The 22,627-nt window shown below is 37.2% G+C and overlaps 1 protein-coding gene across 1 annotated transcript in view; it reads left to right on the plus strand.

The window, feature by feature from the left end:
• The window catches only part of NFXL1 (nuclear transcription factor, X-box binding like 1), a 53,414-nt gene continuing 30,787 nt past the window's right edge, over positions 1-22,627 (plus strand). The window contains exons 1-15 of the mRNA XM_067298090.1: positions 1-160; positions 1,651-1,821; positions 2,181-2,290; positions 4,393-4,526; positions 6,195-6,373; positions 6,541-6,702; positions 6,838-6,938; positions 7,601-7,715; positions 8,139-8,263; positions 9,457-9,579; positions 11,370-11,460; positions 14,481-14,601; positions 15,208-15,364; positions 16,083-16,174; positions 20,390-20,411. Coding sequence (XP_067154191.1) covers positions 1-160; positions 1,651-1,821; positions 2,181-2,290; positions 4,393-4,526; positions 6,195-6,373; positions 6,541-6,702; positions 6,838-6,938; positions 7,601-7,715; positions 8,139-8,263; positions 9,457-9,579; positions 11,370-11,460; positions 14,481-14,601; positions 15,208-15,364; positions 16,083-16,174; positions 20,390-20,411 — 1,863 coding nt within the window. The remainder of the gene's footprint in view (positions 161-1,650; positions 1,822-2,180; positions 2,291-4,392; positions 4,527-6,194; positions 6,374-6,540; positions 6,703-6,837; positions 6,939-7,600; positions 7,716-8,138; positions 8,264-9,456; positions 9,580-11,369; positions 11,461-14,480; positions 14,602-15,207; positions 15,365-16,082; positions 16,175-20,389; positions 20,412-22,627) is intronic.

Genomic DNA, 22,627 nt, shown 5'->3' on the forward strand with positions numbered 1-22,627 from the left:
ATGGAGGCGGCCTGGCGCCAGGCCGGCCGGGGCAGGGGCCGCGCCCGGCCGGGGGACGGGGTCGCCGCCCGCGGCGGGGCGGCCGCGCGGCCGCCAGCCCCCAGGGCCCGCGGCGGCGCCTGCGCTTCGGCCGCGGGGAGCAGCTGCGAGGGGGCGAGCGGTGAGTGCCGTGTCCCCCTGCCCCGGCGGGGGCGCGGAGCCCGGGCCCGCGCGGGGCAGCCGGTGCGGGTCTGGCTCCGGGGCCCCCGCCAGGGCCGGCTGCGGCCCTCCCCCCGTGGTGGGGGCGCTCGGGCGGCGCGGCGAGGCGAGGCGGCGCAGCCCCCGCTGCCCCGCTGGGCCTTCCCTTCCCTTCCCTGCCGCGGCGGGGCGACGCGGAGGCCGCGGCGGGGCCGGGGGAGCGCCGCGGGCGGGCGGTGCGGGCAGCCGGGAGCGCCCCGCGGCCCGACGGCGCGGGCAGCGCGCCTGCGGGCCGCCCCGCCCGTGTGCTTCCGCTGGTCCGGGGGGTTTCTGCCCTTCGCGAAACCTCAGGCAAAAATACGGTCTCTGTGTATGTCTGAGCCCCCCGGGTGGGGTGTACGTGTATGCTCCTCGGGGAGCGCAGTCGGCTCCCTCTGAGCGCCAGAATCAGTCCCGAGCAGCGGCCGGTGCGCGGTGCGGCTGTTCCTTCAGCACGCTCGGAAATGCTCCCGAGGGCCAGTGCTGCCCACTGGGAGCAAATGTTGGGAAAATCTGGCACGCGGACTAGAGTACCTGTTTGGGAAAGGCTTGTCTTTTCTAACGTGCAAAGGTTGTTGTGGATATAAGGCAAAACTTATGAGATACTTGGTAGGTAGAAAAGTGCCAAATTCTTAAGTGGCAGCATAGTTTCTTAAGGAAGAATTTAAAATTAAACTTGACCAAACCCTAGTACATATATATTGTGTGTAATAGTCTAATATGGAAAATTAGGAGTTAAATTAAGAGCTGTGATCTGTTGATGACTTTTACAGGTCTGTGATACGTTGTCTTAAAGGCACTGTGGTTTGTTAATGAACTCCTAAGATGTATCATTTTTCTAAGTGACACACTTCCTCTCTTTCATGTACAATAACTTAAGAAACTGTCTGTTAAAGAACCTTGCCACTTTCAATGTCATCAGGCATAGAGACAGCATGAACCCACTGTTGCAATGGAGACTTGTTGGGTGGAGGCAGATCAATAAAAGTCATAACTTAAAAAAAACAACAAAAAAACCCCCAAACCCAAACAGATGTTGATAGAGATTCCTGTAGGGTTCCAGCAGATTATCACAGTCACTGTTACCAAGAATTGCCTGTGAAACTTTTTCACAGCATGAGACAAAAAAATTTTCTTTCAGTATCCTTTCAGTAAAACAGCATTATAAATCAATATACTTTAGTATGTCTGGTTGGATTCTTCAAAAGTAACTGAGAGATAATACTTCCTGTTGTGAATTTTATGGATAGTGAACAATAAAGAAGAAAATGCAACTTATTTTCTTATGTGGTATTGGAAATGTAACAAAATACTGCACTTAAAAACTTCAGATCAGCAAGAAAGAAAAGGATTGTTGAAAGCATGCAGAACTGAATATGATGTTATGGTTAACTATCATAATATTAGTCATCATTAATCTGTTCTTTTAAACAGAATTATCTTCACAGAGAAAATTTGATGAAATTAAGAAGGCTAATCAGGCTGCAGCAAAAAAGCTAGTTGAAGACCAATTTAGTTCCTCATCTGAAGATGATGATGAAGATGCTGAAGGAAAACAGGGAAAAATTTTGGCCAAAACATTTACCATTTACACCAATCAAACTGGTAAAGTGTTTTCATATATTGGCTTTTATTGGTGTATAACAGTGTAAACCAGGTTGCATTACTGGCTACATATTAGAGTTTTTAATAATTGGAGGGAAAGAATCTTACTCTGTTGTTTGTATTCTCTTATACTAAAAATATTCATTCCCAACAGTGCATGCTAGCTGTATTTCTTGCCTTTTTCTGTAGAATCAATGTATAGATTTGAAACTGTCTTAAGTACTTTTAATAATGTCATTTTGTAATAATATATCACTGGCCTTCGTCCAGAAAAAAATATACTTTTATGCCAGTCTCAACATGTACAGAATAGCACATCAAACATTACTGATTGCTTTGAAAATATTTATACATTAAAGATGGAGATGCAAGCGAACTGGAACGTACAAGACAATACATGAATGAGGCTTTTCAGTCTGGGGCTATGACATGTCTGATCTGCATTGCCTCAGTTAAAAGGAACCAAGCTGTAAGTATTTTACAATAGTCTTTAAGATACTGTGCATATTAATAATTCTGAAGCAAATATAACTGGCTGGGTAACTTTTAATTAACTATATTAAAAGTGATTCTTGGAACTGGCAGCTTTAAAATGATAGAGTACTAAAAGCTACATTCAGCTGTTCTGGATTTCTCAAACACTTATTTCTATAGTAATAGTGCTTACATATACATAACTTGAAGTCAGAATATGCAGTTCTTAACTGTTGCATATTATGATCACAAACATGTTATTTTTAAGTTTTAGAGAGTAGTAGACAAAAAAAGTAGTGTAGGAAGTCCAGTGCTAGCGATGGTGTATTTATTAAGCATTGGAACTGTGTTGTAGTAATCACCAGAGGAGGAAATATTAGAAAATGAGAAAATATTATTAAACTTATAGTAGGGAAACTAAAATAAACTTCATCGTTACAGATGCTGCTAAGGGAAAAGAGGAGGTTGGGAGACACAGTTTTGTCTGAGCGTCTGAGAATGTAGCTACATTTTTCATGGGAGAGATTTCAGGACAAATCTTTCTCAGTGTTAATGCAGTAACTTCTCTTTCTCTTTGAGAGGCCCAGAGCTGTTTCTGTTATAGTTATTTGATCCATATAAAAGCAATGGGCTAAGGAGGCCCATGTCTACCACTGTGTGTTTAGCATTTAAAAAAAAAAAAAGTGCAGAAAAGCTTTAACTTCTTATGCTGGATAAATACTACATGTGTTCAATGAAGCTATGGTCATTAACTTTTTCAAGAAAACAAAATGCAGCATGTTTTGAGTTCTTAATATATTTCATCGATAATTTTCAGACCTTGAAAAATATGGTTTGATTTTTAAAGTTTTCTGTCTCTTGATACAGTTAATCTCATTTCTCAGCAGAAGTGAGATGATTTGGAAACTTTGAAGTTGTCTTTTATAACTCAGTGATTTGTTAGTTATCCTGAATGTTTCAGTCAAGTATATTTATTTACTTAATGTCTCCTGTTCAGCTTTAGTTTTGGGAAGCTAGATACCAAACTTCTAGAAACTTATGTCATTAATTTTACTCTGTAAGTAAACAGAAAAAATCTCCTTCTTGTTTTCATAGTATAATGTTATAATAATGTCATATGTGATATCATTTAAAAAAAAAAAAGTTCAACCTTAAATTTTCTGCTGCATTTCACTTATCAAATTGGTACTTTCTACATACTGATGTCTAAAAGGTTGTCAGCTTAGAATGACTGTAACAAAGTCATAAAACTGCATTTATGATATTTAAATTGCTTTTCAGCAACAGGTGATATCCTGAACAAAGTATTGTGATTTCACTCCAGAACTGGCAGAGCACTACACTGAGAACAAGAACATAAAGGTTTAGTGTTGGAAACAGAACACTGGCAAAGTTAATTATCTCTTAAACACATTTGCTTTTAGTTCTGTTCAGTTTTATACCTCTCTTGCTCTTTGAACAGTAGATTGTATGTTGAAAGACACACTTCTACTTAAATTTCTTACTAGCATTGTATGTAACTCTTAAGGGAACAATCTGATACAGCCTATGATTACCTGAAGGGGAGTTGTGAAGACAGCGAAGCCAAACTCTTCTCTGCAATAACACGTGGTGTAACAAGGGGCAGTGACACAAACTGAGGCTTGGGAGGTGCAGATTGGATACTAGGAGGGTACTGTGACACTGCAGCAGGTTGCCCAGAACACTTGTGGAGTCGCCAGCCTTCAGGTTTTCCAAACTTGGCCACAGCTTTGTCTAGCCGGCCTGAGCTAAGTTGGCAGTAGTCCCACTTCAGGCAGGAGGTTGGACTAGATGACCTCCAGAGATGTGTTCAAACCAACATTTCTATGGTAATATGAAGATTTTTAAGCTACAGTGAAAATTTTCAGCAGTAAGAAGAAAAGATTACCAAAGGATGAATCTGTCACAATAAAACTGTATTAATCTGACATAACAAGAAATACAGTTTATATTTGGAAACCCTTTTTTAAATGGAAAAATAGCAAGTTTGTATTTCTTTAGATAATACTGATTTTCATCAATGGAAAGAGGAAGAAACCTAATATAAAGCAATCGGTACTTATATCTGATTTTTAGGTCTGGAGCTGTTGTGGATGCTTTTGTATATTTCACCTGCCATGTATCCAGAAGTGGGCCAGGGACAGCCTTTTCCTTGTTTCTTCTCCTTTGACCGATGATGATTTTGGAAAGAAAGATTATCCATGGCCATGGTGAGCCCTTCATGGTACATTTACTAAGAGGCTTTTGTTGTGGAAAGCATGTGAACTGGAGTTATTTTGGAAAGGAACAGTACCTGTAAATGAAAAACTGTAAAAATAAATTTAGAAGACTTAATTTTCTATTGATTTTTTTAAATTAATTTGAAACTTTCACTAACATAATTCATTTAACAGTGGTATTAAAAAGCTGCTGATTTTGTTTTAACTTGTGAAAGTAGTAACTTATTTACTATGTGTTCCAACTTCTAATATTTAATTTTAAATAGTTTTAAGTATTTGCATGACAACTTTAAAATCGGCACCAATGTGTGCAGTAAAAGAAAATCAGTTCCAAAATAGTAAGGTTCAGAGATCTCTAGTCTCTGTATAAGGCAAGGGTGATGGCCAGTCTTAGTTTTGTGTGAGATTGTATGAAGAAAAGATAGTATTATGACTGCCAGAGCAATGAACCTTGCTTTTTTAGTAGGTTTGAATTTGAAAGTTCCAGAAAGGTCAAGGTTGTGCACGAGTCATTCTGTCCTATATCTGCGCACTGACTTTTACGTAGGAAAGTCTAGCGATATCTTTGAGACACCTAACCTTCTAGCAAACTTGTTTGAAAGTACCTCATGGTTTCAGAATCTCTGGCGTTACAGGATCTCAGGCATGCAGGTTTGCTTAGGAAATGTGATGAAAAATTGTTGACAGGCAGTGTCTCAAGTTTTGTACAAGTTGACAGTGCCTGTTCAACTACAAACTAGTTTTGTTTTTAAACAGAATGTTTAAATATATATAGAATTTCAAGGCAAATGACACTTTAACATTTGAGCACATGATGAAGTTTTCTTTTAATCACTTCATAGAAATGCCTTGTGGCCTATAATGTGTGTTATATGGTGAAATTGACATTTTATTTGACAGAAATGAGCGCATACGTCTTAAAGTCTCTGCGCCTCATTGAAGATGAGCTCCGTGCCTGGTTACACTGGGGTGACAGAGATGGGAGCTGCTTTGTTGCCTCCCTCATTCATGGCTTGCATCTGAAAATGCTGAGGGCCCATAGCACCAACAAGCTCCAGATCTTTGGTGCCTGTCTACCTTTAGAATAATGTATTGTTTTTATATCTGACAGTCTCAAGGCTTACAAAGAAATGTACATGTATTATAATTCACATTGGTGTTTAATGCATGAGAAATATAATAGCTAAGATGCTCAACTGGTATAATGAGACTTTCAGATAAATTTTTAATTATTATGTATAGTTTTAATAGCATCACTAAATCTTGTTTTATGTAGCTTAGAAATCTCTACTGGTAAAAAAAACTTCTTATCTTGTTTTTATTGATTCTGTTTGAGAAGGTTAACTCATTGTTCCATAAGCTCCTTTGGTATTATTTGATGTAAAAATTGTTACAGGTGCTTGCTAAATGCTAAATGTCTTTGTATATATTCTTAGAGAGGGAAGAAAGATTGCAGTGATAGGACAATTCCTTAGGCATTCTAATGAGTATCTGTTGTAAAACCTGATATATAGCAAGACCTATGTATATTATAAATGCATTGTTACTGGCTACTCTAGCTGTAAAAACAAAAAAAAGTTCATCAGTAGCCTGGTAATAGTCTTGGCAAACTGAAATGATGATAACTTTCACTTCTCCTGCCCCTTTCTTGTGTTTTAGTCCAAAATGTAGGTTTGAATACAAACGGTCTGAAACTCCTACTAGGTATTACTGTTACTGTGGAAAAGTGGAGGATCCAGCACTGGACCCATGGCTGGTACCTCACTCCTGTGGTCAAGTATGTGAGAGGGAATTCAAACCTTCTTGTGGGCATAAATGTTTGCTGCTTTGTCATCCAGGTAAATCTGTTGTATCTCTTGATTATATTACATGCATTTATGTGGTTGTGATAGTCTTTCTTAAAATCTGTTATCTGGATTTGGAATTCTCAGAATAAAACAAATATCAATTAAAGCTGCATTTTGTTAAATAGCCGACGATGAGATGTTCTTTTTCATGTACTTAGGACCTTGTCCACCTTGCCCGAAGATGGTCACAACAACGTGTTACTGTAAGAAAGCTAAGCCAGTGCCCCGAAGGTGCAGTGCCAAGGAATGGTCATGTCATCTGCCATGTGGACGAACATTGCCATGTGGACAGCACACCTGTGAGAATCCTTGTCACTCAGGTAGACCTGCCTTCTGAAATTTCAGAGGACTAGTTGTCTTGATTTGTTAAACACGCTTTGCTCTTTTCCAAGTTATATTAAAAAAACCAAAATTCTAACTCCTGTTCCTCAATGTCACTTCACAATTACCTTTAGGAAATTGTAAGCCTTGTCCACAAGTCAGTAAACAACAGTGCATCTGTGGAAGACAAACAGCAGAAAGACTTTGTGCAAGTCCTTGGTGGCAGTGTGATCAGGTAAGTTGCATGAGGGTGCACTTAGCTTATTTCTCATCTTAGAAAATTTGATTGTTTAGTGTGTTGGGGATCGAAAAACAGAAAACAATTTTATTTTTAAGCTTAAAAGTGCAAATAAAAATATAGGCAGTAATATTTGAGGAAGGATCTACTTGGGGGCCTAATTAATTTCTGACAATAGTTAACTTTTCACTGTTTTGAAATTGTGCTAGCTTAGGACAGTGAATTTGACCTTGTGTATTCTCTTTACTTTGTACTTCAGGTTGAAATTTCAGCTGTCATTTTCAAAAATAAGTATGAAACAACAGCTTTGTAGATAAGAGTTTCATGCTTATTTACTTCTAGCGATTGTTAACAGAATGAAAGCTTTCTGATTCATTCTTTGAAATGTATTTGTAGCTCATTCTTAGGACCAAAACTATAGACTGATGAACTGTAAAAATTCATAAAGTGGGGGGAGGAGTGGTGGGATTTTTTTTGTGTTGGCAGACTCTGCAAATGTACCATTTGTTTATAAAATTGTTCCAATTAACTTTTCATTGCTCAGAAAAAAGTTTAATCCCATCTAGACATCTTCCATCTCTAGCTTTTCCCTCTTGGTTTACTTTGTCTTGGTTTGTTATTTTATGTTGTGTTCACTTGGAGTTTTCTGAGTTTTTCAGGTGTGTGGGAGAACTTTGCCTTGTGGTAATCATACATGTGAACAAGTTTGTCATGCTGGTCCCTGTGGAGACTGTCCTCGTTCTGGAAAAAGGTCCTGTCCATGTGAAAAATCAAGTAAGTCTCCTCCCCCCCAACCCCATTGGAAAATGCCTGTTTGTGGCAAGGCTTATAAAAATAATGAAAAAAAAAATGCAGCATTGGGCTGTCAGTAGTTACAGTTAGTTCTGCAGTGCAGGGTGCATAAGAAATTCTTGCAAACAGTGAACTGTGAAAGCTCATAAACTCTTTCGCTTAATTCTTTTAAAGGCTTACTTAGAAACAGAGATTTAATTGGCTATGTGGATAATTGAATAAATCTAGAGAAGCTTTTCAAAAATGAGAGAGAATCAGGGTATTCAAAATCATGTTGTGTTAATGGAGCTTCTCTCTCTCTCTCTCTCTCTCTCTCTCTCTCTCTCTCTCTCTCTCTCTCTCTCTCTTCCCCCCCCCTTCCCCCCACCCACCAATTTTGCTTGTACTTCTTTCTCTTTTATCTAGAATTTACATTGCCTTGCACGGAAGATGTGCCTAACTGTGGTGATAGTTGTGACAAAGTTCTAGAATGTGGCATCCATAAATGTTCACAGCGCTGTCATCGAGGTCCCTGTGAAATATGCAGACAGGTTAGTCTTACTGTAGCATATTCACATTTTGTTATGATTTTGAAATGTTACGATTGGAACAGTATACTGCTGAGAAGATGAAGTCATATCTCACAAAGACTACAACCTTCTGTTCAGAAAAAGCAGTCTGTTTCCCTAAATCAAATTAATAGTTGTACAGATTTAAAAGGTGTCTTGGATAGCTCCATGGCAGTTGCCAGTTATTGAAGCAGGAATGAGTGGTGTGTGTGTGTGTGTGTGTGTTGTGTGGTGTTTTTTTTTTTGTTTGTATTTTTTTTTTAGCATTTTTTAAGACATATTTTAAACTTCTCCCAAGTCTTCTAGCTTCATTGCATTTGCTCTCTTATCATGCCATTTCTCCATTATTGAAATGGAAGATGCTGTAACATAACATTATTTGCTTGCTAGTAAGAATTTTTTTTTTTCTCTACCCTGAATGTATATGGAGCTTCTATGGTCTAGCCTGTAAAGCTGCTGCTCTGTCAGCTATCAACTGTCTTTTGGGGACCAGTCTTGGCTGCAAAGTCTATTGTGGAAGTAGTTAGCATGTGATAGGTGGAATGAAGGTCAGATAAACCTGTTCTCCTACTTCTTAAATAATATGGATACATGATGGATGAATCTACATTATCAATTTACTGTGCAAGAGGGATTCTTTTTTTGTATGAACTTATCTTGCATTTACACTTGGGATCTTGCAGTACCCACTTGAGTGTTTTCCTTGATGTGTTTTCTCACCTGGTGGGACCAAGGCTGGAATTATGCAGTGAGGTGTCATCTGGAGTGCACTGCTTGTAATGTCGACCCAAGTTTCTCCAGTAGTGACTGCTCTGTGCATACATGGTGCATGCCTAGGCTGGGCAGCCAGCATGAGCTTCATGACTCCTAAATGGGCATTGTGGATACAGTAAATCAAAACTTTGGGCTTCTCTTTCAACTGCATCAGATGTTCATGTAGATGTACCCCAAATGTCTCTCCATATACAATTTGGAGACAAAACACAGAAAGATAATCTGCTCAGAGCATGAAGCTGTGTATGTATTACCTGTTGTGCTGGAGCATTGTAATGTTCCCATCCGATAAAGTTTTCTTTCCAGCTGGTAGTAGAACAGTGTTTTTTCACTCCTGTTGCACACATGCATTTTTTTGTTTTTAAAATACCCTGCTTTTCTTTCCCTATCTTGCTGCCCAGGAAGTTGAAAAACAGTGTCGTTGTGGAAAGCACACTAAACGCATGCCGTGTCATAAGCCATACCTGTGTGAGACAAAGTGTACTAAAATTCGTGATTGCCAAAAGCACCAATGTAAGAGAAAGGTAAGTGTCTAGAGGTGATCTGTTTCAAATGTATTTTTTATATAATAAAAGGCTCTTTATATAAGGCTCTGAATATTGTTCTTCTCTATCAATCTGTAGTTCTCCTTCATATTATCATATAGAAGAAGTTTGTCTTCAATGTCCTTTTAATTAGTTTGCAATGTACCAGAATTTTTTGAACATGTAACTTACCAAGAGAAACTTGAAAAGCTTTTGAAAAGGCCTAAAAAACAGAAGAGGATTTTGATAACTTTACAGCTCCAGAAGGCAATTTTGCTTTCAGGTACTTGAGTAGTTACTGATGCTTTATTCATTCTGCAGTAGTTAAATCCATTTGTTCCCATACTTTGTAGGAAGAGCTGAACATCTTTCATAACTTTGTAATGTACATACTCTTGACTTGGGCAACACACAATCCACCGCATTCCCTGATATCCGTCACTGTGAACAGTGGTGGCCTGACAAATTAGGAATGTGAGTTTTGTTTGCCTTCTCCTTTGAAATGAAAGGGAAGGTTAATATCTCTCAACTGTCTTTTCAATTTTTTGATTCAAGAAGACAATATGTTCTATATTTTTAAGTTTCTTTTGATTTTATAAAGCTAAATGATGTTGCCTGTGATAAATTCAATGGGGAAATGGAGAAAGAACCCTAAAGTATGCAGGCTGCCCTTACTATGTTGATAGACTTAGATGTTAATAGTTGTTCCTTCAGAATATATATATTTTTTCCCCATTTGGAAATACTTTGAATGTCTGTTCAAAGGCCTTGATACTTGAAGCTTTGCAAGAAGTATTTTGTTGACTTGGTACTCTGTCTTCTTGGCCAGATGTTTTGAATGTGTTTTTCTGCATTTTTTTCATCTTCTAGCCTCTCTGCCATTCCTTCCTTCTTGCTCCCTTCCCCCACCCCCCCCCCCCAAAAAAAAGAAAAAAAAAAAAAAAAAAAGAAAGTGCTGGTGAATTTTGCAGGTCACTGAAGTTTCAGGCAGCTGCTTTCTAGGCAGGATAGCTCTTGACTCTCAGTGTGAATTTCATGTGTGACGGCCCACCTAAAGATTGTTGTAGTTTTGTCCTTTCATGAAGTGAAATGAGGTAACTGCTTAGTGAACAAAACAAGAATGTTAAAACTTAAATTATGGGAGCAAGGGTCCTTATATATGTAACTAATAGTTATTTTAATCTCATTAGGAAAAAATTTAAATATTTAGAAATAATGTACTTGTGGCAGAAGTCTAGTATATAAGCAAAAATAGGGTGCAGAATTGCTGTTAACCCTCAAAAATGTCTAGTAAATATAGAGGTGAAAGATATTGAATGTAACTATTGCTATAATAGCATTCAGGATCGCAGAGTGATTGCTGCTGCCGATTGTATTCAGAGTATGCAACTGACATATTGATAGATGCAGTAGAGCTTGTCTATAAAAATAAACTTAAACTGAGGAAAAAATGCCTCCGTAGATGCTACCCAAGATCCTCAAAATGAAATTAAACAAGCGTAGACAATCTTGGGCTTCAGATGTAGACCTTAATAGGTGATTTACTGCTAAACTGATAAACCAAGTAGATGAAAGTAGCTTTTTTGTTTTGTTTTGTTACCGTGAAAGAAAATGAGTCATGCAAACTTACTGTTTCTCTCAGTCTTCTTACTTTTGATTAGTGTGGCAGTAAAAATTCTTCTGGGCAAATAGGACAGGAAAAAAAGCCCTATTCCTATATACCAACTTATACCAGAAATGTCTACATTTTCAGTTATATAGATTATTATTATTTATTTATTTTTTAATAGTGCTGTTCTGGAAACTGTCCGCCTTGTGATCAAGTCTGTGGGCGGACTCTAGGCTGCAGAAATCATAAATGTCCTTCTGGCTGCCACAGAGGTAAGAGTAGATAGAAAGTTCCCAGTAGTGACAGAATATTGTTGGGGTGTGGATGAATGTTTTTATTTTTGCCAGGCTTGGTGCCTGTATGACCCTGCGGTGCTTAATGAAGTCTCTTCGTCTGGATGTGGGTTTTTGCAGGGGACAGGGTATTTGAAGGATTTCTAAAGTGCTGGTTAGAGCCTAAGGGCTTTTGTATTAAAAACCAGACATAGTAGAGTTTTTACCTGGTAATTTTCCTTGGCATCATTCCACTGAAAATGCTTCACCCCCTTTCAAACAGCTTAATTAAACTGTAGCTTGACTTCTCCCTAAATAATTCTGTTTGTTCAATATACATAATAAAAAATGTTCACATATGTTCAGAAATGACCGTGCTGGTTGAACTGAGATGGCTTTTAAAAATCTTAAAATACAATGTGTGATACTAGTGGGCTTATAAACTGAAAAATGTTGTTGGAACTTGAATATATGTTGGTATCTTACAGGTAACAATGAAAATAAAACTTGTTATCGACTATATAAAGGATAACAGGAAGAGTTTACTGCAGCAACCAGTGACCTTGGTTAAAAAAGAAAGAAGCTGAAAATGATCAAAATCACTTGGTAGCTTTTATCATGGCCAGTTGCTTTGGCATTCACTTGGTAGGGGATTAAGCTGGAATGATGGAAGAAGTTACTTTCTCAGGAATTTTCCCTCCAAAAGCTACCGCCCTGCTGAAATGGCAGCTGAATAGGCTGTGTAATTTACCTTAATATTCTGAACTATAAACTGCAACAGTTCAGGCAGTGATTCACAAGCTGTTAACAGGATCTTGCTGTTGAGGTAGAGGTATCTTAGCGGACAGGACAGGTGGACATGGTAGTTGTCACAGATAACCTTCCATTAAATCTCTCACCACAACTAGTGGTTCATTTTTCTGTTAATTATTTGTGCCCCTTTTCTTCATCATCCCTGCACAAATCCTAGGAATACATATATTTGTACTCTCAGAAGAAAACTGATAACATTGTTTTTCAGTGTTAGTTTGCAGTGTTTCATAATTAAATCATAGAATAGAATTCTTGTTTGAAAAAATTTTTTTAAATCTGTAAGGAGCTAATACTGCATAATAGGATAAACTTTTAAATTTAATAACTGGCTTTTATTTGATAGTGGTTACATCTTACAGCCTGGCTAAAAGTGACATTAGTAATTTCCAGTGACTAACAGCAATATAAAAATAATAAAGCAGTGCCTATAATAAAATAAACAAAAGTAGACTTTGAAAATGTAAGCATAAAATACATACATTTAAAAACATATGTATGTAACTTAACAAAACAGTACAGTTGTCAATATTTAACTTTTGCCAGAAGTTATATCTAATGAAGCTAATAACTGTAGTATCAGATAAATTTTGAAAAGAAGATGACTTCTGTGTGCATTGGCAAATTGTAATTAAATGAATTTTGTAATAGCTTATTGTTAAAATATTTGAAAATATTTCTCATGAAGACAAGATGACACTGATTTTGACCTCAGAGTATTTATATTGATGCATTCATCTCCTCTCGCCACTCCCCAAATTTTTGTGGCTACTTAAAGTTCCAATTAATTATTTTGTCTTCAGTGTATATAATACCAGGTCAGATTACTTTGCACTGAACAAACAGCCCTCTGTGACCACTAATTTTAAAGGAAATAGTATGCTTCCTAGAAAAGAACCTGCCAAATCAGATCCTTCAAAGGTCCTTCTGTTCTCAGAATTATTAGAGGTTGCTGATACTAAGTACTTGGCCTTTAGCAGTGGTCCCTGAGAAAAGGTGACCTAATCTAATCTGGTTTTGATAAGAATTTATGTATCTTTGTATCTTAAGTATTTCATCTTGCTTGCTGAAGTTTAGAATGTGTTGCCGGGGACAGAAATATCTTGTACTTCCTACTGTAGTACATCATAGCTGTTGATTTGAGAAGAGTATGCTCTCAACCTAACTTCAGGCTAATCTATGACCTCTGTCCTTCTGTCTTCTAAGAAGGTAGACAGTTATCTTCCTTAATATGACGTTTAAGTAAATTGTACGCATCTTTGTCACTCTGGGCAGCGTAACTTTAGACCTTCAGTTTATATTGTAAACATAGCTGTTAATCTCTCCTGCTTAATATATTACAATTTAATTTACTTTGCAATATAAAATTGTATACTTCCATCCTTTTTTCTTGTCACTGAGCAATCTGATTCTTGAAGTTTTGCCTCTTGGATCCTGTTAAGAAGTCAGAATTGTTTAAAAAGTCGTACTGTCAGTAAAGCTTTCAACGCATAGGTTTCTTTAAAGTTTCAGAATGCAATATGATTAGTAAGCCAAAATTCCAAGTCTAAATTTTCTTTTTTAAAGAATAGATGTACTTACTGTTCATTACTCAATAATAAAACTTAGCAGCTGGCTAAGAAGAAATAGCATGGGGAGCTATAAATTAAAATAGAGGTATTTTACTGTTCTTAATATATTTTTTAATATATCGGGTTACTAGCATGAATAACTTCAAAAATGAGGAGGATCCATTTGAAAAAAGACATGTTATTAGTTATACAGATAAGATAAACATTTCCCTAATATCACACAAATCTGCAAAATAGCGTTTTACCAGTTTTCTAACATGTCTTTTTTTTCTTTTGAAAATTGATGAAAGATTGTAACGTCTTCATACATATTCAAGATTGAAATACAATGATATTGAAGTGTTGTGTGATCCAAAAGAGTGGGTTTTAATGAAGCTGGCTTATCTTTTTTTAAATATGTAGGTGAAACAGTTTCTAGCTTGAATACCAGTTGCACAACTGTAACACAGTCAAGATTATTATTATTACTATTTTAGAATGGTGAAGCTAAACAGAAATTAATAAGTAACAGTTTGTTATTTAGACAAAACAGAATAGATCAATTATACCATATGTTTTGCGTATTCAGCATTATGTTAGTTACTGTTTTCACAGTCAGTAGCTTATTCAGATGATCACTTGTTAATATATTTATTTTAGGTAGTTGTTATCCATGTCCAGAGACTGTAGATGTGAAATGCAACTGTGGCAAAACTGTCATTAAAGTGCCCTGTGGCAGGGAGCGCACCACCAAGCCTCCCAAATGCAAACAACTGTGCAGGTCAGTATAGAAAATGGGTGGATTACTAGTTCTTTAGTGGAGTTTAGGTGTCCTTAAGGCAAGTAGTAAAATATAACTGTTTAAAAGACAAAAATGATTTCTCTAATATGATATAGGTATTACTTCCCTGAGTTTTCTCCATCCTTGACTATGGAGATGGAGTTAGCAATAATCCTTGCTGCTGTCAAGGGGGCAGTTCTGTCCCACGAACCACTTCTAATTCTGCAGTCCCTCTCTGTCCTTTAAGTCAGCTCTGGTACTTTTTTGAAGTACCTCCCTGAGGCAGTTTAGCTAGAAAACTAGTTTAGCAAAAGCTAAAGGGGGAATAGTTTCTCGTGGGGGTGTAGCAAGATTAATTAGCCCACAGTAGGGTTTGGAGTGAAACACCTGTTTGAGGTGCAAGTCCAGCTTTGATTTTAATTTCATTTAGAGCTAATACATAATTTTATGATAATATTAACCATTGCTAGAGGTGAAAACTAAACTTACTATTTTAAAAAAATAGCTTGTTCTTTTCAATTCTTTGTATTTTGAGCACAATTGTCCAGTGATTGTAACTTCGTATTTCATGCTGCCATATTGATTCATTCTTGGATTTTACTTCAGTCGACCACCTACCTGTCACCACCCTACTCAGGAGAAACACTACTGTCACTTTGGTCAGTGTCCTCCCTGTCGTCAGTCCTGCCAGAAAACATTAACATGTGGTCATTTGTGCCCTGTTTCTTGCCATGATGAAGCACTTGTGAAGCAAACTGGCTTGGTAAGGATATAGTGAGAAATGGTTTGTTGTTTGTGTTCTGAAGAGTGAGAAACGATTATTTAATGTTATGTTGGAAGCTTCTGGAATTCAGAATAAATAAATAGTCAAGCATAAATGTGTGTATACTAAACTGAGAAATGAAATGGTTTGGTTGATGCGTTGCAATCTAATCTGTTTTGTACAATGTATTCTATGAAACTTTCAGCAGTTGTAATTACTTAAGAAATGATGGTGTTGGCTAGGGTTTTATTAATGTTTAATTTCATGTTGTTTTTGAGCATAGAGAAAAGTAAAGAATAAGTTTTAACTCAGTATTATCTAAACTATCAGTTTGCACTAGTTAGAAGTGAGAAATTATTTGGGATGTTTAAACATGAAGCATGTATGCATGAATGCATTGAATTGTTTAGTAAATGATATATTAAAATATTTTTACCTCTATGAAAATACTTAGAATTATTTTGCTATTTTTTTTACTTGGCTTTTTTCTTAATTTAAACAATATGACTATAGGCCTTCATTTTCCTATTCTTTGCCATATCAGAAATGAAATTGTAATTCTGGAGTTCTTTGGTGATATTACAATTAGTAGAAGAAATTACTTACTGGAAAGTGGATTTCTTAAACTGAGATTTTTCTAGATGATATGGATATTTGTAGTTGAGCAGATGGTTCCGGCTGTGTGTTTTACTCAACTGGTGTTGTACTTTGCTCACAGTATCAGCCTGCAGGCCCTTGGGAACAGCAATCTGAGCCAGCTTTTATTCAAACTGCATTACCGTGCCCTCCCTGTGAGGTTCCTATATCAGTGTGAGTATTAGAGGAAAAAAACGAATTTTTTTGATGTGGAGATTCCCTATCATTTTAGGGATGTACATGGAAAATGCTATGTTCTCCAGATACAATGAGCATATGTGAACACCATTCTCAGAAAACTGGGAGCATTACTCTGTTTAGTAGACACTTTATTAATGTGTGGTCATTGTTTAAAAGGACAGATAGCTTAAGTAAAGAGTGGTTGTTTCTAAGACACATTGTGCACAGATACTTGCCTTAAAAGAATCAAGATTGCAAAGGCAGCCACTGTAATTTGATTGTCTTCAGTGACATGATTATATAATTTTTTTCCATATAGCTTCTGTCTTGTTTAATTTATGGAACTGTAATTCTTGCTTAATGAATTGCTGTTTTGTTTCTCAGTTTTCAGTGCATTTGCCTTGCATCTAACTTATTAATGCAGTAACTTATTAATGGATATCCCTCATCCTAACTGTCTGCTTCTCCTTCCTGTTCTAGACTTGTTCAGAAGGTTCTGCTCCTTGAGTAGAGCTGAATGAACTCTTAATGTGGCCATGCTGAGGATGTAGGGAAAAAATTGTGTGTGTTCTTCCCACCCCCAACCTTTCTTTTCTAATTTGGTAGTGTTTGTGTTTACATTGTGGAATTAGGACTCCAAATTCAAACCTCGTTCTGAAAAGAAATATTGCTTATTGTGGGTTTTTGTGTTGGAGTCACTTTACTGTTTTAAATTCTGCATGCTTCACAGGCATTAATGCCTTTTTGTTTTTATACTCCCTCATTAAAGAAGGATGTTTTATATCCTTATTTTATAAAATGAGAAATAGAGGAAGGTGATCAAAAATATTCAAGGCAAACTGCCTACTTAGATATGTTTAGAACTTGATTTCTCAGGGTTTGTACTATAGTGTATTGTACTCCTTATATGTACAAAACTATAGCTGAGTACTTCTGATATTTGGGCTCAAAGTTTAAAGCCAGACTCCAAAAAGGTGAAAAATGTGTAGTTAGCAGGTACCTATGAACAGTCTGTTTTCAATGTTTGAGTAGGTGTCTGTAGGAGCTGTCTCATCTAGGCATTCAGCAGAAGTTGTGTTAACATTCTGCATTATGCGGGACATGTCTCCTAGTTTCTCTAGAATTCGTACCTTGGAATTGCCTCCTTCAGTCTACAGACTCCTCCTCAAAGGAAGTCAGTCTGCTAAGCGAGGAAAGAAACCAAACTAGAAAAGCTGTATTTAATTTTCTGATTAGAGGTAGCATCATTACATTTTTGTAGTGCTTGGGGGCAATTTAAGGTTAACATTATAAAATACATTAATTCTGGAATGTCTGAACTTTTTATTATTATAACTTTTTTGATTTATTATTATAATCTTCTTTTTGTCATGAAAGTTATATGAGAGAAGCTTCCCAAGTTACAAAAAAACAAAAAAACCCCACACAAATGTGGGTATGTAGTAATGTATTGCTACAGAACAAAATTTCTGACACCTTAGATTGTTATAAGGACTTCTAGATTTGTTACTAGACTGCTATCATTTGAGCTAATGTGATATTGGACAGTAGTGGGAGGTGATCATATTTTGTGTGGATGGTGATTAGAATGGGGATTACATACAAACCTAACCATTGAGGTTTTGTAGTACTTTTTGATTACTGTGTTCAGGAACTGTTGTGGAACATAGCTCTCCCTGCCCCTAGCGATGTTCTGGAACCTTTCTTGAACATGAGAGGTCAGATGTTTTCAATGAAAGATATTTGTACCTTTTTCTATGAAGAATTAAAAGGGAATTTCTGGAAAATTATTGCTTCATTAATTTCATAAAATCATTCAGGCTGGAAGGTATCTTGGGAGCGAGGGGGGTGGTTTCTAGTCCAGTGTCCTGCTAAAAGCAGGTCAACACTGAAATCGGACCAATTTGCTCCAGGTTTGTCCAGCTGGGTCTTGAAAACCCCCAAATATGGGGATTTCACAGCTTCTCTGGACAACATTTTCCAATGCTTGATTATCCTTATAGTAATTTTTTTTCTTTATATCCAGTCAGAATCTTCCCTGTTTGAGTATGACTGTTGTCTTTTGTTTCCCTGCTGTGCACATCAATAAAGAGCTTGGCTCCATATTCTTGGTACCTTCCGCTTAGGTACTGGAAGGCTGCTGTTAGGTCCCCCTGAAGCCTTCTCTTCTGCAGGCTGAACAAGCCTAGTTCTCTCAGCCCGTCTTCACAGATGTGTGCTCTAACCCTCTAACCATCTTGGTGGCCACCCACTGGACTTGCTTGAGGTTATCCATATCCTTTTTGTGCTGGGGGGACCAAAACCGGATATGGTATTTCAGATGTGGTGTAATGAGTGCCAAGTAAAGGGAAATAATTGGTTCCCTTGATTTCCTGGCAGGGCTTTTGTTGATACAAACCAATATGCTGCTAGCCTTAATTGCTGCCAGGGTGTACTGCTGATGTTTAGCCTACTGTCCACCAGCACCCTAGGACCTTTTCAATAGAGCTGGTCCCCAGCCTGTACTGTTGCAGAACTCAGCATTTGTCTCTGAACTTCGTGAGGTGCCTGTCAGCCAGTCTCTCCAGCCCATTTAGGTCCCTCTGAATGGCAGCCCTGTCCTCGAGTGTATCAACTGCACCCTCCTTTGGTGGTCTGCAAAATTGATGTATTGTCCCTTCCAGGAGAAAAAATGTCTCCTTTAGGCAACTGGTCTCCAAGTAGGTTACAAACAATTAGCCACTACCCTTTGAGCCCAGTGATCCTGCCAGTTTTTCACCCATCTAGTAGTTCATCCATAGAGACCATTATAACTTGAATGCAAGGATGCTGTGGAGGACCATGTTGAAAGCCTTGCTACTGTGAGGGTAGATGACATGCAGTGCTTTCCCTCTTATCCACAGATTTAGTAGTTACATCACAGGCAATTGGGTTGTTTAAGCAGTATTTGCACACGGTAAATCCATGCTGGCTATTCTTAATCATCTTTTCAATTATATTTCAATTAATATGTTAATAACAGACTGTGTAAATACATCTTACCCATGTATGTATGCCCAAAGTTTTCTCTCTTTGGGTGTAGCTCAAATAGTAGCAGACTCCTACTGGTCTGATTAGATGTTCAACCTTAGTAAGGAATTAGCTTAGTAGTAGTTATAAAATATGCTATTATGGGTGTATTAAATTGTATTTTCCCTTCTAGTAGAACAGCATTGTACTACAATGGAGTGCAGAAGTCTTAGAAGCCAAATTAACTGTTTACTATTTTATACTCTAGATGGTCTTTTGATAATTGAATTGTGTAGAGCCCAGAACAGGCCCCCATGCTACATCTACTTTTTATTAGTAGGTAAAAGACTGGTTGCTCTTGCTAGTTTCCTGTTGTCCTAAAGACCATCTGTAGCTGTTGGTAGCTGCTTTGTGTTAGAGAAGCTATTGAGGAAGCTGATTTCTTTTTTTATGCTATAATCTTTGGGAGATGATTTACAGATATTTTAGCTTGAATATTAATGATGTTATTAGTATTCTCCCCTATAAGATTAAAATAGAAAAATCAAAAATTTGGGAAGATGAGAGATATGAAACTAGAGGTAGAAAGAAAAACATACTTGTCAAAATAAATTGAGGAAAAGACTGATTTTAATTCTTATGGATACCAGTGTTTGAATGAGTTGCTGTTCAATGCCTTCACAGTTCTGATCAGTGCACAGTTTTTTCTTCCCTACAAATGGCAGACCATTCTAAAAGAGAGGGAACTGTAAACATAAGAGTAGACTAATTACACAGTTCTCTGAAAAAAATGTAAAGCATGGAGTGATTATATTAGTAGAGCCAAAGGAGAATGTATTTGGAAGCAATTCAGGTAATTTTCTAAAATAAAAATTATTTATTCCTTTATACCACCTTGAGTAATCTGCACATGAGATTTTGATTCTGGGATTGCTGCCATAAAATACAGTAATCCAAACAGCTGTTGAAAAAGAGAGCACTGACCTGCATAGATAACTTTCTCTTAACTCATGAACTGTTGTGCTACATGCTACAAAAACAGACTAGATATGGACTTGCCTTTTTAGCTGCATGTGATGCCTGGACTAGCCTTGCTTATACTTTTTTTTTTTTTTTTTAATATAAATTGCTTTATCTTCTTGAAAGGCACTGTCACTACTTTAAGTCCCTTTCTTAAAGAAATAAATGTTTTTCTAACGCTGATTTTTTTCTCTTCAACAGGGAGTGTCTTGGACAGCATGAGGTGAGTCACAGAAATTGACTTCTTAAATGGAATATGAAGTATATCTTTGTAAGTCTGCAAAAAGATATTAGTGAAATATTATATGGCTTTTCTGCATTTTAAAACCAATGAAGTACCTTATCACAAGGGCTTATGTATCAGAGGGTATTTTAGTACCTTATTGAAGAATACATGAACACTTGACCTTTTAGACTTCTTAGACAAAAATTAAAACTCATGATTTATGAAGCTGTTTGTGTAGCTTTGCATAGTTGGTTAACTGGTGTTTAAATTGATGTTGTCTTTTTTCATTACTTACACACTTACTTTTCATTACTTACCATACTTCTGGTTTTTTTCCTGCTCTATAGCTGTTCTTCTCTCCCTATACACTTTATTCACTTTTCCTAACTGCTGTGTCTTTTTCTGTGTGTATGTGTGTGGGGGGGGGTTGTTTGTTTGTTTGTTTTTCCTAATAAGGAATAGGAACAGTGTGGTGTACAGGAAAATTCTTAGTGACTTGGATCTAGGCATACATGAGTAAAAATGGGCAATATAGTGGAAACTCTTCTTCAGTGCTACTTGTTAGCTTTTCTTTTGGCATGCAGCATTCTCCAACCTAAAAGAAAGCAATTACCTATTTTGGCTTGCTTTAGAAGAAATATAATTGATATCTGAAGGCTAAAAACTACTTCAAAGGGTGATTACTGCTTTCTAGAATTCTTCACAAGCTTAAAATGCAATTAGATTTGTTACAGTTGGTACCTTTTTTAATAATCTTTTAATTTGTGTTGTAATTTTTTTGATAAAGTGAGCATGTATTTTGGCATTGCAGGTATATAACAAAGTTTATACACCAGCAGTCTTTCATGCTGATATATGGTCCAAGTAGGCTGCGAATAAAGCTTCCATAGAGCTAGTTTGCATCTTGTCAATTGCTGAAGAAAAGTGTGCTGTGAAAAATGCATGAGAAAAGCATGTGTATTTGTTGCTGTTGTTGGAACAGTGAATTTGTTTTTTCTTTCCACAATAAAGTTTGTAGGTTCTGGAAACAATGTTTTATTTTGAGCCAACGACACCCCTTGTGATAGGGTGAGATTTGATAAGTCTTATCTCTGATGAATTTATGTATAAACAAACTACAAGCTTTGTTTCAGTGACCCAGTGTAACTTACTTTAGACAATGTAACTGGTTTTGGTACTGATCAGATCTACACTGAGGTGAGTTTTTTTTTTTGTCCCTTCCCCGTAATACAAGACAGTATGGATCTGCTTATTAGAGAAAATAGTTCTAATTATTACGTATTTATAATTGCTTACTATAGAATAATTAAAAAAAACCCTCAGTTGCATAGCAGTCTTAACAGCATCAGTCAATGGATTTGGGTCATGTTTTCTTTATAGGTTAGTATAGAAGCTAAGAAATAATCCCAGCAAATCTGATGTTAATGGCTTACATTTGTTTGTGCTGTTTGATATTCTGGACTGAACTCTTCTTCAGTGAGCCAGCAATGTGCAGTGCTCTCTTCCCGCTCACGTTTAGCAGTCTCTGGAGTGGAATTCAGTGTCCTAATCTTTGAGATCTTGATAGCAGTAGAGGGGAAAAAATGGTTGGTTTGGGGTGGGGGGGAGTGGGGGCAGGGGAGAGGAGAGGGGGTGTTTACAGTGTATTCAATGTCCATTATATGCATTTTCATGTTGTCCTGAGACCTCTGAAAAGACGGGGAAAAAAAACCCTCTGGGTTCAGTGTTCTGCTGCCACCTTGACTTGATGAGTAGTCTTATCTCAGAATAATTTTCTTGTGTTAGCAAGAGGAAAAACTTGCATATTTTAATGAACACTTGCCCTGCTGTACTAGTCTCCAGCCACTAAGGTGAGGTTGGCTGGAAAGTATGAGTTTTCACAGGTGAGCAAAGTAGCAGTTTTCTCAAGTTTCTGCTACAAAGAGGGACTCATTGCTCTACTGTGTATTTTGCATAATGTGTTAGATATAAAAGAAATAAGCTAGGAATGAAACAAGACTTAAAAAGGACAAAGTCCTTATCAAAATGCCTGCCGAAGATGAGTGGAAGAAAGACAGTGAAAGCAATCAGACTAGCAGTTGGATTCTGTTACCATCATAAGCGGACTTTGTGTCTTTACACTCTCACTTGGACTATAATTCTGATTTGTGTAGGTGTTATTTTTTAATACTGATGAGGTTTTGGGTTTTTTGTTTGTTTTTAATTTCAATTTG

The sequence above is a fragment of the Apteryx mantelli genome, chromosome 5 (assembly GCF_036417845.1).
Source record: "Apteryx mantelli isolate bAptMan1 chromosome 5, bAptMan1.hap1, whole genome shotgun sequence".
Lineage (NCBI taxonomy): Eukaryota > Metazoa > Chordata > Aves > Apterygiformes > Apterygidae > Apteryx > Apteryx mantelli.